Source organism: Propithecus coquereli, unplaced genomic scaffold (assembly GCF_000956105.1).
Source record: "Propithecus coquereli isolate 6110/MARCELLA unplaced genomic scaffold, Pcoq_1.0 Scaffold1, whole genome shotgun sequence".
NCBI classification, from domain to species: domain Eukaryota; kingdom Metazoa; phylum Chordata; class Mammalia; order Primates; family Indriidae; genus Propithecus; species Propithecus coquereli.
In genome coordinates this window covers 11138116-11156446 of record NW_012133857.1, presented here as the reverse complement: position 1 = coordinate 11156446, position 18331 = coordinate 11138116, and the positions used below count along the sequence as shown (strand labels likewise).

The window sequence follows — 18331 nt, the reverse complement described above, 5'->3', positions numbered from 1 at the left end:
ATGTGGGAATAGAAGCTTTATTATGACATTGTTCTCAATACTTATGTGTTAAGAATGCCATAGTATAATATTATAAAAAATTATTCTGTTTTGTATGAGATAACAACTCCATTATACCTCTTCCCATTTTGATTAAAATAAAGAATCAGAAACCATCTAATTTACAAAAACCACTCATGAGAGCTTGCTTTTGTTCCATGAATGTGTGATATTTTCTCTTCTCTTCCTGAGGGAAATGATGTATTGTTTCTTTTAAAAAGTCTTCTATTTGCTATATCAGCATTGTTTCCATGGATGGTATTTATTCTCTTTGTGATGCCTTTGGGGGTGGTGGGAGTAGTAGTTTTCCTCAGTTATTTGAAGTACTGTCTGTTTGAGATACCCTATGATGCATAACTGTTTTCTACCCCCTGACTCTGACTAGTATGAGACAGTGCTACCAGGTGGATAATGCCAGTGGATGGATAATCCCTCTGGGCATGAGGGCTCCCCACTCCTCTGGGTATCACTGGTCACCTGACAAAGTAACTTACTTATTTGCCAAAGCATCCAGTCTCCATTCCTATCTGGGTGTTGGCACAAAGCTGACTATTGTAGGGGTGTGGGAAGAAAAGCATGGGGAACATGGGAACCAGCCTGGCAGCTTCTAATGGAGTACCCAACACCTCTGCTGCCTGTAAGCTTAGAGTTCATTGGAGTTCTGCTTTCCTTTGCCTTCTCTGGGCTGTGGTTTCTACTTCAGTGCAGTTTTATTTGCTTTCATTTTCCTGGATATTACTCCTAATTTCTGGTCCACTGGAGGGTACTCTTCTGGATTTCTATATCTTTTTTTTTTTTTTACACTTTTTTTTAAATTTTTGAGACAGGGTCTCGTTCTGTTTCCCAAGCTGGAGTGCAGTGGTGTCATCATAGCTCACTGCAGCCTCCAACTCCTGGACTCAAGCGATCCTGCTGCTTCAGCCTAAGCCTACCCAGTAGCTGGGACTACAGGCTAATGCTACCATGCCCGGCTAATTTTTTTTTCCTTAAATTTTTTGTAGGGGGGTGGTCTTGCTATGTTGCCTAGGCTGGTCTCAAACTCTTGGCCTCAAACACTGGGATTTACAGGCATGACCCACTGTGCCTGGCCTTTTTATGTTATTCTTTTAAACAATCTTTTCTGCTGTTTTTAAATACTTGTGGTAGTATGTTGAAGCTAACATATGTGCCTTAGTTTCCTGTTTTTATCCACTCTTAGATTCTTTAATGTGCTCAGTTATAACAGGACTTTGGAAAGTCTTTTCCCCTAACACCTGCACTCCATTCCTTAGCAATTATCAATGATGTTTGGTATATATTTTTTCTTTCTTTTTTCTGATTAGTTATGTATGTGGTGATTTTTTTTTTTTGAGGGTATTCAAAATGCTATTATACCACATTTACTTTTTTATTTTTTTCTTAGTATGTCCTGGCATCTTCCTTTATCAGTAACATGAAGAGCTACCTCATTTAATACTGCATACTATTTTTATAATAATATAGTGAATCTGTTGGTGGGCGTTTGTTATTTATTTATTTTTTTGAGACAGAGTCTCACTCTGTTGCCCGGGCTAGATTGCCGTGGCATCAGCCTAGCTCACAGCAACCTCAAACTGCTGGGCTCAAGTGATCCTCCTGCCCCAGCCTCCCAAGTAGCTGGGAATACAGGTGTGAGCCACCACGCCTGGCTAATTTTTTATTTGTATTTTTAGTAGACTGGCTAATTTTTTCTATTTTTAGTAGAGATGGCATCTCGCTCTTGCTCAGGCTGCTCTTGAACTCCTGATCTCAAGCAATCCTCCTACCTTGGCCTCCCAGAGGGCTAGGATTATAGGTGTGAGCCACCATGCCCAGCTGGCATTTGTTTTTTGTTTTTTTTTTTTGAGACAGAGTCTCACTCAGCCCAGGCTAGAATGCCGTGGCGTCAGCCTAGGTCACAGTAACCTCAAACTCCTGGGCTCAAGCAATCCTACTGCCTCAGCCTCCCGAGTAGCTGGGACTACAGGTATGCGCCACCATGCCCAGCTAATTTTTTCTATATATATATTTTTAGCTGTCCAGATCATTTCTTTCTATTTCTTGGTAAAGACGGGGTCTCGCTCTTGCTCAGGCTGGTCTCGAACTCCTGACCTTGAACGATCCACCCGTCTGAGCCTCCCAGAGTGCCAGGATTACAGGCATGAGCCACCGCGCCTGGCCTGTTACTTTAAAACAATGCTATAATAAGCATTCTGTTCACATTCAGTTTTGTATACTTTTATTTCACTTTGTGAACTAAATACCTAAAATGCATTGTTGAGTTAAGTGAGTATTTCAAAATTTAATAGACTGCCAAATTGTCTCATAAAAAAGGTTGTTCCAATTTATAGTCCCCCAAATGGTGTTTGAGAGTACCTGTTTTCCCACACCCTTGCCAACACTGATTATTATCAAGTTTTAAAAAGGTTTTATCACTCTAATGGCTGCTCTCATACTACTCTCATGATATATCAATTTTTGTAATTTCCATGTTCTTAAATACGAATTTTAAAATGAAGCAGATTTTTAAAAATATGCATTCTTTCTTGAGCTAGGAAGAATAAATCCTGTAAGATTCTTATGTGAATGTGAAAGGGAATTTATTTATGCCAAATGTGGGATGGAGCGTTTTGGCATCTCTCTGAATAAGTGAAATACAGTGTGTAAAGACTTAGCAGGGTGTGTGTTACATAGTCGGTGGATATTTAATAGAAGTCTATTATCTTTCACTTCTGTATTTCCTTCTTTTTCTTCCATTTAATTGGCTTATTCTTTTAGGTTGTTCTCTTTGATTGTTCCTCTGAGATAACAGAATAAATGACATTTTCAATGAGAAATTTGTATGAAAGATTTCTGCCTTGTATTTGTGGAGGCCAAAGGGTTGGACAGCATTTGTTTGTTGTCTTCCAAAGTAAAATCTTACATTTTATATTTTAGTAGCATATGTTCTAGATTTTCATGTGTTGTCATATGAGAAATATATTTGTGAGGTTCTTGAGAATGATTTGTACGAGACTCTTGGGTCAGTAGGTTGACTACAGAGCTAGACAGGTTGCTGAAATGTTAGATACAGTCAGAACCTTTCAGAAAAGGTTGTACATCCTCAAATTGATCTGTATATTTAGTGCAATTGCAAATAAGATCCTATGAAGATTTTTTGTATAAATTAATAACTGATTCTGAAATTTATATGGAAAAGCAAAGAAGCAAAATAATTTTGAAAAAGACCCAAGTTGGGGGACTCATATTACCTTACTTTAAGACTATACTATGTAAATATGGTAATCAAGACAATGTGATATTGGCAAAATGGATAGATCAATGGAACAGAATAGAGAGCCCAGAAATAGGCCCACACATAATATGGTGAATTGATTTTTCACAAAGGTACAGAGGCAATTGAATAGAATAAGGATAGTCTTTTCAGCAAATGATGCTGGCACAATTAGATGCCCATCTACAAAAATAAAACCTAGACCTACATCTTATACCATATACAAAATTTAGCTCCAGATATATCATGGGCCTCAATGTGAAACCTAAGTTTGAAAATTATAAAACTTCTGGAGGAAAATGTGCTAAAAAATCATATGACCCTAAGTTAGGCAAACATTTCTTAGATACCTCATCAAAAGCTCAATCCATGAAAGAAAATAAGATAAATTAGACATCATCAAAATTTAAAGTTTTTGCTCTTTGAAAGACAGTTAAGAAAATGAAAATACAGTACAAGTTAAAGATTGGGAGAAAATGTTTAGAAAATTCATCTGATAAAGTACTGATTTTTGGGATATATGAAAACTACTCAAAACTCAATAATAGGAAAACAAACAATTCAATTATAACATATTCAGAAAATTTGACCATTCACTTCACCAAAGAAGAGAAGGGGGTGGCAAATAAACACATGAAAACATGCTCATTATCTTTAGTCATTAGAGAATAAGACAGAACTACACCCTATTTGAATAGCTAAAGAAAAAGTAGTCCTCTGCTTCCAGAAGTGCTGCTGATGACCTCCAGGAGCAGGGATGTGTCCTGGTTTTCCTGTGTGGGAGTTGTTTTAAATGGCCCTGTGTCCTTGGAGCATTTGATTTGAATCACTGATACTAAACTTGTGGTGTTTCAAGATGGTTTTATTGAATTTAATGGTAATCTTTGACCATTTACAGCTTAAAAAAGACAGACTTGCTATTATGGAGAGCCGTCCCGTAGAAGTGGTACTTAACAGAGCTTGGGTACCCTGAGAATTAATGACTCAGTTCTATTCTGTTTCTGGGTTTTCTTTTAGTGAATCTTTAAATTTTGGACAGTTTTTAAGTGCTTTCAGCTAATACTATTAAGAGTGACAAAAATTCTAATTAGTAAGACAGTAATTGGATCTTTTTTTCATTTTTCTATCTGTCACAATGGGTAATTTATTCTTTGTGATTGTTGCAGATACTCCTAAACCAACAGTGCTAGCCAATGGTGATCATGGAATAGAAGGAAATAATACTACAGGTAAGTAGTTCCCAAGATTCCCCAAATGTGTGGGTGAAACAGTCACAGTAAACATCTTGATAAGCTCCTTTGAGAAGGATTGTTCATGGAAGCGTATGACTTATTTTTGATGGTGGTATTACTCTTGTTGGATGTATTTAAACCCAGGTATCTGCCACATAAAATCTCTAACAATGGAAAGAGAAGAATGAGCCTCCTTTGACATTCCTTGAATATTTGTTGGAGCTGTACCACACAAGAGCTGGATCAATCTTAAAAATGCTCTTATAGATGCAGAATAATCATCATCAAAATATGTTACATGGGAGGCATTCTGCCACTATGACTCTTTAAGGCAGGTGTCGTCCCTGAACGCACATTGCACTCAGTTTACTTTCTACAGCTCAACATTAGGAAACCTGTGAGCAAAAAATTATAAATTCTTTCCTTCTCTTTTGCCCTTGGTCTGTTTTACCTTTATCTTTACTTTAACTGTTGCTTTTGAAATTTGTCACTAAATTTAACATCTGGTCTATTACTAGGGCTTTGATATTCTATCAGTTAGTACTGAGTTCCTGTGGGTTCCCACCTCATAATAGCACCAACTCCCTGCCCCAGTGTCTTTGTAGTGAGCAAAATTCTCAGCAGTAGCAGGACTCCATGGGGATGTACTATATAAATCTTTTCTTAGGTAGCCAATGTGGGAGTCTTGTGTTGTATTTTTATAAATAACTGCACTTAATTTGCGGTTGTGATCAGGCTGACATTGTTGACCCAAATGAGTTGACTTCGAATAATCAAGCACACTGTTCTCTGCAGCGGAGTGTGCACTTAACTGGGGCACATTAATTTGATTCATGTTACTGCAGTGGAGGTAAGCACTAGGCGTGTACTGTTTCTGTGTTTCTCTTCTTGTATGCACACCTCAGCTGTAAGAACCTTTTCCTTAAACTACCACAGGATTTCTTGATTTCTAAGGCTTCCAAAAAGCCTTCCATTAGCAATAAGCAGTTATTCCAGGATTTATTCTTTATTCTGTGACCTGAGGAAATATTGTATATATCTTCTTCCTACCTCAGATTTATTGATGACTAGGTTCTATTTGTTGTGAATGTTTGTTTACCCAGTGACATTACTATTTGTATTAGCAACTCATAAATTAGGTACTCTTTACTTTAGAAGCTATAAACAACCAGAAGGTCCACCTTATCTTCATGTTTTGTGAACTATCATTTTGTATTTCTTTGGTAATCTCAGTCATATGCAGTATTGACTGTTTCTGTGCCACTTTGAAAGCAAAGTCATCTGTGTAATTGGTTTTAAGAAAACATTTATGCCAAAATCCCTGTGATTAGAGAAGCAGCAGCTTGAACATGAACTTTATTTATTTTTATTTTTTATTTTTTTAGCCAGTCAAATTGAGCAGTGGGGGGTTTGTATACCAACTTTAGTGACACTAATGGTAACAAGTTTTGATAACCCACTACCATTGGACCAGCCAGAACATGAACTTTTAACAAATGAGTAAATTCAGCTTTCTTTAACCAGGAGACAATGCCAACATAGGGAAAGGCTGGAGGGGATTGATTTGATTAGCCAGTTGAAAGAGTAGGTGCTGGGCCAGGCACAGTGGCTCACATCTGTAATCCTAGCACTCTGGGAGGCCAAGACAGGAGGATTACTTGAGGTCAGGAGTTCGAGGCCAGCTTGAAAAAGCAAGACCCTGTCTCTACTAAAAATAGAAAAATTAGCCTATAGTCCTAGCTTCTTGGGAGGCTGAGGCAGGAAGATCAGTTGAGCCCAGGAGTTTGAGGTTGCAGTGAGCTATGATGACGCCACTGTGCACACTACCTGGGGCAACAGAGTGAGACCCAGTCTCAAAAGAAAAAAATTTTGAAAAGAGTCATAGATGCTATTTTATCTAGGAAGGAAACATCTGTCAAAGCTATAGCAGGTTTCTTCTCCAGTAGCATGTCAAGTCCGACCAAAGGAGACTCAAACTCTGTAAGTCTATGTAGCAGTTATTCCCCACTGCCAAGTCTTACTAGTGCAGAAAAAGAAGAGGAAAAACATGCAGCCTGGCCCTTACTGTTTCAAGACTTTTAGTTCCCTGGTGACAAAAAAGAATTGAGCTCTTTACGAACTGCCCAGTGGCATTATGAGAGTGGGTCTCTCTGCTCTTGGATACCTCGCTACCCTTAGGTAGTATGTAGTTTGCACACCAGGTTGTTTGGGTTCTGAATTTGACTTCTTAGCTGTGTTCAAGCAGGTACTTTACTGAAAATATGCATGTTTCTTTGGGGGAGGGAGGTATGAGGAGAGGGTGAAGATTGCATGTTTTGGGATCGTATAATTTGGCCATCATTAACTGGAGCATCTAACTCTACCATTTTGAAAATTCCCATTTCTATTTCCCTCAGAACATTATCTATATTCCTAAGAGAGACCGGCTCCATTAATAACATATAAAGGGTTTATGAGCATCTTGCTGTGTTGAACTTGCTGTTTACTAATGACCTGTGCTTTCCCACCCTTTCCTTCCCCTTCCTACTTCTTCCTCCCTTTCTATTTTTCTCCTCCTAGAAGCCTAGCGTGTCTCTCAACACTGGGGTTGCTGCAACACCAGACCAGTGATCTTTCCTAAGCATCGTTATACTTCTAAAACCTTCAGCATTTTGCAGAGCTTTGCTTTTCCTTCCTGGACACGATGTAGAAGAAGCTGAGGGGCCTATTTCTGCTGATGCCTGAGCAAACCACCTGCTTCCTCTTGTGTTCTGCAGGGCTTGATGGAACCTCATTTCCCTTTGTGAGCACAAAATGCAAGATGAATTCTTTTTAATTTTAGTATTTTTATAAACATCATCTAATGTCTTTTATTTCTTATTCTCTTTTAAATTTTATTTTATCATTTAATTCAATCTCATTTTTTTTTTAATTTAAACATTTTTAGTTGACGTTTTTAATTTGGTTTTCGAATCTTCAACATGAATGAGGATATTATCACACCAGATGAGAACCTGTGCTTTCATAAAGGGGTTGAGGCCACCAGTACTGCAGTGAATTTCCTTTTCTTCTCCCTCCTCTTTCCCTCTGTGAGCTTGCCTTTAGGGAAGGTTAATCTTTCAGGCTACCCCTGTGTTTCTCTGTACCTTACTAAAATCTGAATAATGATAGCTATTTTAATTACAAATTTTCAAATTTAGAGTAGCTCTGATTAAGGCTTGGAAAGTATTTCTCCAAATTAAATTATCCTTGGTTATTTGCAAGTTGGGCCAAAATTGTTTTTATTATGAAATTATGATCTATTTGTTTAGGCTTAGATTCTTCTGAAAATTTGACAACCTTATTATTATGTATAGAATTTTATAACTAGTTACTTTTTGAATATGGTCATGAACTATCAAAATAAGAATTGATAAGCTTAAAAAAGTGGAACTGAGTTATAATGCTCTTGAATCCTGTCTTAGAATATTGGGATGTTGACCCAGATAAAAACTTAACTTTTTCTCTAACACCAGAATGAAACTAAATTGTAGCACATTTAAGAACCACAGCCAATTTAGCAGGTTTCTAATGAAATGATTGTCTAATTGGACTTTAACTCTGTTTAGGATTAGTATCTCTTTGAACTTTGGAGGTGTCTTTTTATTTATGCAGCATGCCAATGGGATTGGTGGGTCACACATGAAGTCAAAAGTCCTTTACCATGAACACATTCTGAGGATTGTCTCAATGGGACTTTCTTATTCTCGATCCTCATTTTTCCATACATTAGTAAGCTAAAATAAAATTTAGAACCATTTGAGATACATATCTTGTAACCTCTACAATGATAACCTTTGATCTGACTGTTAGAACATAAATCATGGGCCGTGTTTTGAAATCTTAGGAGAGTTCTGGTTTAAAATCTGAAATGTCAAATACTTTTTAATTTTCTATCCTCTTACTGATTATCAGGTTTTTATAACTTCCAAGGTACTGATTATTTCAGATTAAAAGAAATAATTGGCACCATGTTCTGAGGAAGATTTTCAGACATATATTGTTTTAGATCCTCTGATACAAACTACTTTTGTGATGGTAAAATCAGAGTATCATGAAAGTTTAAACTGAGTCCCCTGCAGTGACTTCTGGAATTTAGGAAGCATTCCATCTTCTACAGGGATCTGGTTAAAAGGCCCAGTTTCTCTGCCAGCAATGCCTTCTATGGGCTCTGGACAGAAGGCATTTGAAAGAGGTACATTTTAGAGGGAAGAGGTTATCGTTATATTCTAAGCAGTTGATAAAATGTGAAAACTCTTTTTCTATAGGACAGCACACCATCAAATAAAACACAGCTCTTTCCCTTTGGTGTGTATTTATTTATTGTGTTGGTTTTGGTGGTGGTGGTGGGGTTGGCCAGGGGACTTTTCAAAACTTGTAGTATGGGCTTTTTAAAATCATGTTTGGCATCTTTCTATTCCTTCTAACCATTCCCTGTAGCTTGTATAAATGATAGGTGGGTGGAGAAACCTGGGTACAACTCTCTGTTACACACATTCACACTTCATGATTGACATTAATTTATTCCATTTTTATTTCATTTGGTTATGTTTATTTTTGTTTGAAATTTTTTTCCAAATATTTTCTTTTTGAATTTATGGAATTGTTTAAATTTTCTACTAGCAGCCAACTAAAATTTGGTATATATTGTTAGCTCTGTTTCACTTGGATGTTTCATTTTGAAAGAAATAAATTTAATGTTTCACATATAATTTTATATGAAGTAGCCAGTCCCATAATGAAATGCCGTATTGGCCCGAGTGGCTCAGTATCTCACTGGTGAGGCTGCTTTATCGAAATGTGGTATTTTTCATATGCACTCTTTCTCCCTTTTTTTCCTATTTTGGCCCAATGTTGAAGATATAGAACTTTGTTTTTAAATAACATTTTTATAACTTTATTCATGTACTTAAGTTTGTATTTTTTGTGACTTTAGACTTCAGCAGTTTGTATATGGGGACATTTTAATGTGATTATTGTGTTAAATAAATTACACAAATAAACATCTTACATTAACATGAAATGGACTGGATTTTGGTTGGAGTCTCAATTATTGAAGTAAAATGTGACTAAAACACAAGTTTGGTAAAGACTCTTGAGGCCCAAGTTCTAGGTTTAATGTAGCTTCTGATTCCACCCATAATAATTCTGGAATTGCTTGGACTTTTTACCTTTTTGCCATGCTCTTTTACTTATGTTGTTGTCTTTAATTCTCAGTGCAAACTCCCTTTTATCCAGAATCTGTAAGAGTTAAGAAGCTCAAATGACTATTGATATTTAAATAACATCTGGTGAGAAAGACAGTTGACAGAGTGACAATAAGCAGTTATTTCAAAAGACAGTATCCATAGTATGTCAGTTATTGCTAGCTACTTTCTAATATTGCATTTATTAGATATTTCTAGCACTACCTTTTGTTTAGTCCAATTAAAATTCACATTCACAGTCTTCCTAAAATGCATCCTGAATTATCAAATAAAATTTGCTATATTCAGTAACATTTAGTTTTGTAATTTTATTATTTGATAATCCAGTATGCTTTATCTGGGAAGAATTCAACACAATGTCCAATTCCCTACCCATTCTGGGTTAGTGTTTCTTTGCAGTAGATAGGTTTGCAAATGTAATATGTTGACTGAATTAAGACATTAAAAGATTCTATGTCTAAGTAATTTGCCTGACATAAGGAGCTTTTTAAACTTGGCAAATATTTATTTTTATTAAGAGCTCAATTTAATTTTTATTTTTTATTTATTTTATTTATTTATTTTTTTGAGACAGAGTCTCACTTTGTTGCCCTGGCTAGAGTGAGTGCTGTGGCGTCAGCCTGGCTCACAGCAACCTCAGACTCCTGGGCTCAAGCAATCCTACTGCCTCAGCCTCCCAGGTAGCTGGAACTACAGGAATGCGCCACCATGCCCGGCTAATTTTTTTTTTCTATTTATTTTTAGCTGTCCAATTAATTTCTTTCTATTTTTGGTAGAGACGGGGTCTCGCTTTTGCTCAGGCTGGTCTCGAACTCCTGAGCTCAAACGATCCGCCCGCCTCGGTCTCCCAAAGTGCTAGGATTACAGGCGTGAGCCACTGCGCCCGGCGTCAATTTAATATTCTTAGGTTTCTTTTTATTAATACAGCTCAGTAATCTATTCTGAGGTTTGAAACATAAGAATTCAAACACTATAAAGAATAATTCACAATCCCTAGTAAGTACCCTAGGAGTAAAGCTTTGTGATGGGGACAATTCTTGGATTTTGTTAGTGTATTTATCGTTGATAGATGAAAGCTAGCTACATTTGAATTCTTCCTCCTTGTTGACTTGATCATATGGTGGGGCTGGAAGATTAGAGAGTATTCTAGGAAAAGTCACAGGACTAGGAGGGCAGGCACAGAGTGTTAGTTTTATTCCTAAGTCATGTGTAAACTGGATTATCTTCGATTTTATATTGCTGTTGTTTCTATTACGGTGAGGGCTTAACAAAACTTAACTACAATTTATTTGTGGGATAAACGTCTGTGCTACCATGGAGATTACTGTTATTTACAGTGTTTGGGACTAGATGCATTGCACTAAGTGCTCTGGAAATGGCAGTGTTACTGGCTGTGTCCACTGTGATCAGAGTAGGTAAATGGTTTATTATTGTGCTATATGTTGTGCATGTGGTGTGATGTCAATCCCCAAGATCATACCAGCAGTGAAACAGTAAAACATTGTTAGGATGTCACGACACAGAAGGTATCCTGTGTGCTTCATCACTGTCTCATCAGGTAGGATATAAAGGTTTTAGCCTTAGAAAAATTCAAAAGCATCAAAAATGTGAAATCTTAACAGATAAATAAATATGTGATATGTTAGAGTTTCTGAACAGCTATTAGAGCCAACTTTTAAGTTGACATTGTAACTCATAAATGAAGCCCAAACATAAAGCTGCACGTTATATTCCTAGATACAGACATGGCAAGACATTCCTCCCCCACCCTCAAGCCAAAATCCTGAAACAAAGCTTTAGTTCTTTTCTTTCATTTTCTAGATATGGAGTTGCATGTTAGAGACACATCAATAAACTACCATCATCTGTTGCCCTGGCTAGAGTGAGTGCCATGGCGTCGGCCTAGCTCACAGCAACCTTAAACTCCTGGGCTCAAGCAATCCTCCTGCCTCAGCCTCCCGGGTAGCTGGGACTACAGGCATGCGCAACCATGCCCGGCTAATTTTTTATGTATATTTTTAGTTGTCCAGATAATGTTTCTTAAAGTTTTTTTGGTTCATGGTTTTCTGATAAAAATATAGAATTTCTCCTCAGAAATCCACATATACTTGTACATAAGATATTAACATTTATTTCTAGTGTGTTTAGGATTCACTTGAAACTAGCTCATGGACTGAGTTAAGAACCCTTTTCTAAACAAAGCATTTAATTATACTGTAAGCCATTTGATTTCAATTTCTGTTGGGGTTTTATATTGAATAAGACAAAATTGCTTATTCCTGGGCTTTAAATGAAACCATAATTCTGATGGGATTTTTTTTTGTTTTTTGTTTTTTTGTTTTTTGTTGGGTTTTTTTCTTTTTTGAGACAAGGTCTTGCTCTGTTGCCCAGCTTAGAGTACAGTGGTATCATCATAGCTCACTGCAACTTCAAACTCCTGGGCTCAAGTATGCCTCCTTCCTTGGCCTCCCGAGTAGCTGGGACTACAGGCATGCGCAACCATGCCCGGCTAATTTTTTATGTATATTTTTAGTTGTCCAGATAATTTCTTTCTATTTTTTTTTAGTAGAGATGGAGTCTCGCTCTTGCTCAGGCTTGTCTCGAACTCCTGAGCTCAAACAATCCGCCCGCCTCAGCCTCCCAGAGTGCTAGGATTACAGGCGTGAGCCACCACGCCCGGCCAACACATTGGAGTTTGTAAAGCCCTTTGAATATATAACAATACAGTCATGTACCACCTAATGACATTTTGGTTAACAGACTGCATATATGACAGTGGTCCCATAAGATTATATTACTGTAGTTTTACAGTATCTTTTCTATGTTTAGATATGTATATGTACACAAATACTTACCATTGTATTACATTTGCCTACAGTGTTAAGTTCAATAACATGCTGTACAGGTTTGTAGCTTAGGAACGACAGGCTGTACCATATAGCCTAGATGTGTAGTAGGCTAGCATGTAGGTAGTTTATTATTTCAGGAAGTGATCCCTGGGAACAAGAGTGGGATACTGGGAAAAGTGAAATTGGGAAAAGGAAAAGGCAATGTTACCAAGTCACTAGTTGGTAGTGCTAAGAAAGATACTGGGAAAAGTGAAATTGGGAAAAAAAGTGAAGTGTTACCAAGTCACTAGTTGGTAGTGCTAAGAAAGATACTGGGAAAAGTGAAATTGGGAAAAGGAAAAGGCAATACAGTGAAGTGTTACTAAGTCACTAGTTGGTAGTGCTAAGCAACTAGTTACCTGGTCACTGTGGTGGGCAAAGAGGGCGTAATCCTCTTGGGATCTTTTGAGGAACTGTGTAGAATGCCTTTCTGAATTCTCTACCTGAGCATCTCAGTTATAGAATTGGGTAACATTTATTCGCCATTTACCATCTCTCATTGGTTAAATATCTTACACTTGGATTTGCACTTGTGCAGTGTTAGGCTGCAGATGTCTTGGCATCAGAGAAGATGTGGGACAGAAAATTCTTGATTTGATTAACATAGGGTTGTCACATCACACCTATGTGCAGCTAGATGCTGCAGCTAGAGTAAATGGTAGACTCAAAGGTTGTGAGGCAAGGGCACAAAAAGTGTCCAGTTAACCAAGTGTTTAATTCAAACCAAGATTCTATTAACATAAGATTTGTCTGTTTATACCTTACCGTGCAGGATGAAATTGAGGATGAGATCCATGAACTCTATATAGGAAAATTTGAAGGAACTCCATCTACTATGGCACTAATTCTTAAGCCTGATTGTTGGAAACTAGAACTAGCCACAAAAGTTAGTTGTGGAATTTCCCATCCTAATGTTTTCTTCTTGAGTCAGTTGTAGTAACTTCTTTGTTTCTAGAAATCTGTCCATTTCATATCGGTTATATAATTTGTTGGTATACAGTTGTTCTTAGTATTCCCTTATAAACCTTTTTATTTCTGCAAGAATCATAGTGATGTCTCCTCTTTCATTTATGATTTTAGTAATTTGAGTCCTCCCTCCTTTTTTCTTTATAAATCTAGCTAGAAGGTTGGTCAATTTCATTGATCTTTTCAAAAAACCAACTTTTGGTTTTGATGAGCTTTCTGTATTTTCTCTCCTCTATTTCATTTATTTCCATTCTAATCTTTATTATTTCCTTCCTTATGCTTGCTTTTGGTTTAGTTTGCTCTTTTTCTAGTTTCTTAAGGTGTAGAAGGTTATATTATTGATTTGTGATGGTTTTTATTATTTTTTTAATAGACATTTATAGCTATAAATTTTCTCCTTACCATTGCCATAGCTGAATCTCTTTTTTTTTTTGTTTGTCTCTTTTTTTCTTTGCCACTGAGTTGATTGATAGCTGAATCTCTTATGGTATGTTGTATTTTCATTTTCATTCATCTGAAAGTATTTTCTAATTTCTCCTGTGATTTCTTTAACCTATTTGTTATTTAGCAGTATGTTAATTTCTACATGTTTGTGAATTTCCTAAACTTCTTTCTGTTATTACTTTCTAATATCATCTCATTGTGTTTAGAGAACATACTTTGTACGGTTTCAATCTTTTTCAGTAGATTGTGGCTTGTTTTATGGCCTAACATATGGTCTGTCCTGGAGAAGAATGTAATTCTGCTGTTGTTGGATGGAAGTTTCTGAAAGATGTCTCTTAGGTCTAATTGGATTTTAGTGACGTCTGGGTCTTCTGTTTCCTTCTTGATATTCTGTCTAGTTGTTCTATCCATTATTGAAAGTGGAATATTGCAGTCTCCAACAGTTACTGTTGGAGAGTCTATTTCTCCCTTCAGTTGTTAGTTTTTGTTTTCTATATTTTGGGGCTCTCATCTTAATGTTTTAAAAGATTAATTTGGATAATTAAGTTTTACATGCTTTTTACATTGTTCAAGGATTAATTTCTTGTGAAATATGATGGAGTGTGGATAAGAAGAATGCATACAAATTATTACTACAACTATGAGCTTCTAGGGGCCTCCAAAACAGCACTTGAAATGTCAGTCACTGGTAGGAAGATTTAAAGTGCTTTTTTAAAAGATTATTTTTTCCTCAAAATCCCAGTAATATTTTTTGCAGAAATAGAAAAATCCCTCCAGAATATCAGGGGATCCTGACTAGCCAAAACAGTCTTGAAAAAGAACAAAGTTGGAAGTCTTTTACTTTGTGATTTCAAAACTTACATTGATGTTATAGTAATCAAAACAGTGTGGTACTGGCATAAAGATAGACATATAGACCAAGAAATAGAATAGAGAGCCCAGAAATAAACTCTTGCATACATGGAACAGCTTCATGACATTGGAATTGGTGGTGTTTCCTTAGATACGACACCAAAAGCACAGGCAATGAAAGAAAAAAATAGATAAATTAGGCTACATGAAAATTAAAGGATTAATATCCAGAATTTATAAAGAACTCCTAAAAAAAAAAAAAAAAGAAAGAAAGAACAAACTCCTATAGGTCAACAGTAACCAAAAAACCCAATTAAAAAATAGACAAAGGACTTGAATACATACTTCTTCAAAGAAGATATAGAAATGGCTGAAACACATGAAAAGATGTTCAACCTCATTAATCATTAGGGAAATGCAAATCAAAACCACAATGAGATACCACTTCATACTTATTAGAATGGTTAGTATAAAACAAAGACAGAAAGTGACAAATGTCCATGAGGATGTGGAAAAATTGGAGCCCTTGTACACTGCTGATAGGAATGTAAAATGATAAAGCTGCTATGTGAAAAAAATTTTTTTTCTCAAAAAATTAAAAATAGAATTACCATATGATTTAGCAGTCTGACTTCTGGGTACATACCCAAAGATATTGAAAGCAGAGACTCGAATAGGTATTTGTATACTCATGTTAATAGCAGCATTAGTCACAATAGCCAAAAGGTGAAATCAGCTGAAGTGTCCCATCAACGCATGAATGGATAAACAAAATATAGTGCATCCATACAATGGAATGTTACTCAGCCTTAAAAAGGAAGGAAATTCTGACATGGTACAACATGGATAAACCTTGAAGATATGCTAAGTGAAAAAAGCCAGTCACAAAAATACAAATACTCCACGATTCCACTTAATACAAGGTACCTAGAGTAGTGAAATTCATAGAAACAGAAAGTAGAATGGTCGTTCCCAGGGTCTGGGAGAAGGAGGGAATGGGAGTTGTGGTTTAGTTGGTACAGTTTTGTAGGATGAAAAGGTTCTGGAGATGGATGGTGCTGATGGTTGCACAACAACGTGAATGTACTTAATACCGCTGAACTGTACACTTAAAAATGGTTAAAATGGTAGATATAAATAAATAAATGCTAGCTCATATATAAGGAAAAAAAAAGGCCAGGCACGGTGGCTCACACTTGTAATCCCAGCACTCTGGGGGGCTGAGGTGGGAGGATTACTTGAGGCCAGGAGTTTGAAACCAGCCTAGGCAACATAGCAAGACCCTGTCTCTAAAAAAAATTTAAAAATTAGCTGGGCATAGTGGCACATGCCTGTAGTCCCAGCTACTTAGGAGGCTGAGATGGGAGGATCGCTTGAGCCCAGGACTTGGAGGCTGAAGTGAGCTATTGATCACACCACCGCACTCCAGCCTGAGCAACAGAGCAAGACCCTTTCTCCAAAAAAAAAGAAACAAAAAAGCCTTTTCACATTATTCAAATTAACCATTGTGTATACTTACAGACCTTTAGAATTAATGTGATGCTTTATATGTTAACTATCTTGTGTATTTATTCTAGTTTGTCCCTTTGCAGAAAGAAATGCAAAATATATAAACATTGGTTAAATGCTAAACAGTTAAAAGGAACATTTTGTAAGAACATATATAATATTGGTTAAATTCCATAAGGAGGTTGAGTGAGAACTAAGAGAATTTCAAATTAGAGCTTGAAATCTCAATTTGGATATAGACTTGACATCTCAAATTTGAGATGTTCTAAACTGAACTCATGATTCCCCCCACAACCCCCCCCCCCAAAAAAAACCCAAAACAAAAAAACCTGCTTCCCATCTCATTAAATAGAAATTCTGTCCTTCTGGTTATTCAAACTAAAACATTTGACTTTTCCTATTCTTTCTCCTTCTCACACCCCACACGTAGTTTATCAGAAAAGTGGATCTCAAACCTGACTGTGTCTCACCACCTCCACTGCTCTCTCCCTGATTGTAGCCACCATCTCTAGCCTTGACTAGTGTAATAACTAATAAGTCCCAAATTAGTCTCCCTGCTTCCATTTGTTTGCTCCCTGCAGTATATTTTCAAAAACATCCAGAGTGGTCCTGTACATAGATCATATTATTCTTTTGTTCAGACCATCCAGTGGTTCCCCATCTCAAAGTAAAAGCCAAAGTCCCTTACCAAATACCACAAGTCCCCATGATATTCCTGTCATCTCTCTAACCACATCTTTTCCAGCTTCTCCCCTGTGCTTACTTTGCAACATTGGTCTTCTTTTTTTTTTTTGAGACAAGAGTCTGGCTCTGTTGCCCTGGCTAGAGTGCCGTGGTGTCAGGCTAGCTCACAGCAACCTCAAACTCCTGGGCTCAAGTGATCCTCCTGCCTCAGCCTCCCGAGTAGCTGGGACTACAGGCATGCGCCACCATGCCCGGCTAATTTTTTCTATATATATTTTTAGTTGTCCAGTTAATTTCTTTCTATTTTTAGTAGAGACGGAGTCTCGCTCTTGCTCAGGCTGGTCTTGAACTCCTGAGCTCAAACGATCCACCCGCCTCGGCCTCCCAGAGTGCCTGGATTACAGGTGTGAGCCACCGTGCCCGGCCCAGGTCATGACTTTTCAAGTCAGGTTTTTATTACCAGAGGTAGAATTTTTTCAATCGTACAGATTAATGTGTCTTTTAATAGGCTGCCTATGGAATACTGTGATAGATTACTGCCAAAGATGTTGGTGGGCCAAAGTATTCTGATTACCAGTACAACCCTATTGTCTTTATAGTATATGTTCTCACCTTGTCTTTGGTGATTAAGTTCTGCTGCTTGACTTCTGCCATTCTAGGATCCCATCATCGCCATTGAAATCAGGGAACCCACATCAGTAATGACATCACTTATGGTCACACATAGGGTTGTGACAGAGACCTTATGGCCTGTAAAGCCTAAAATATTTATATCTGGCCTTTTATAAATAAAAATTGCCCGCCCAGGTCTAGGGGAAAAGGTATGCAAAGGAGGGCAACCACAGAGCTTTTCAAAGATGAAGGTACTTTCCTTACTAATGTATTTATCAATGCCTGAGTGAAAGGAATGTCTTCTGGGCCTTTTTGTGCAACATAGGTCACACATGAAAAATGCTTTCCAACATTTCTATCTCCCTAAGCTTTTAGATTATCTCCTTTACATCTTGCCAGGGAAGCTTTGGCATCTCTGCCTCATTAAACATAGTTGACTTTTTTTTTTTAATGTAGTTCACTTTTTTTTTTTCTGAGACAGAGTCTCACTGTGTTGCCCCGGCTAGAGTGTCGTGACGTCAGCCTAGCTCATAGCAACCTCAAACTCCTGGGCTCAAGCGATCCTCCTGCCTCAGCCTCCCGAGTAGCTGGGACTACAGGCATCCGCCA

At 37.2% G+C, this 18331-nt stretch overlaps 1 protein-coding gene across 5 annotated transcripts in view; it reads left to right on the top strand.

The window, feature by feature from the left end:
- The window catches only part of MAP4 (microtubule-associated protein 4), a 251453-nt gene that overhangs the window by 135429 nt on the left and 97693 nt on the right, over positions 1–18331 (top strand). For all 5 annotated transcript variants that reach the window (XM_012662867.1, XM_012662792.1, XM_012662942.1 and 2 more), the window contains exon 3: positions 4477–4539. In XM_012662867.1, the coding sequence (XP_012518321.1) occupies positions 4477–4539 (63 nt within the window). The remainder of the gene's footprint in view (positions 1–4476; positions 4540–18331) is intronic.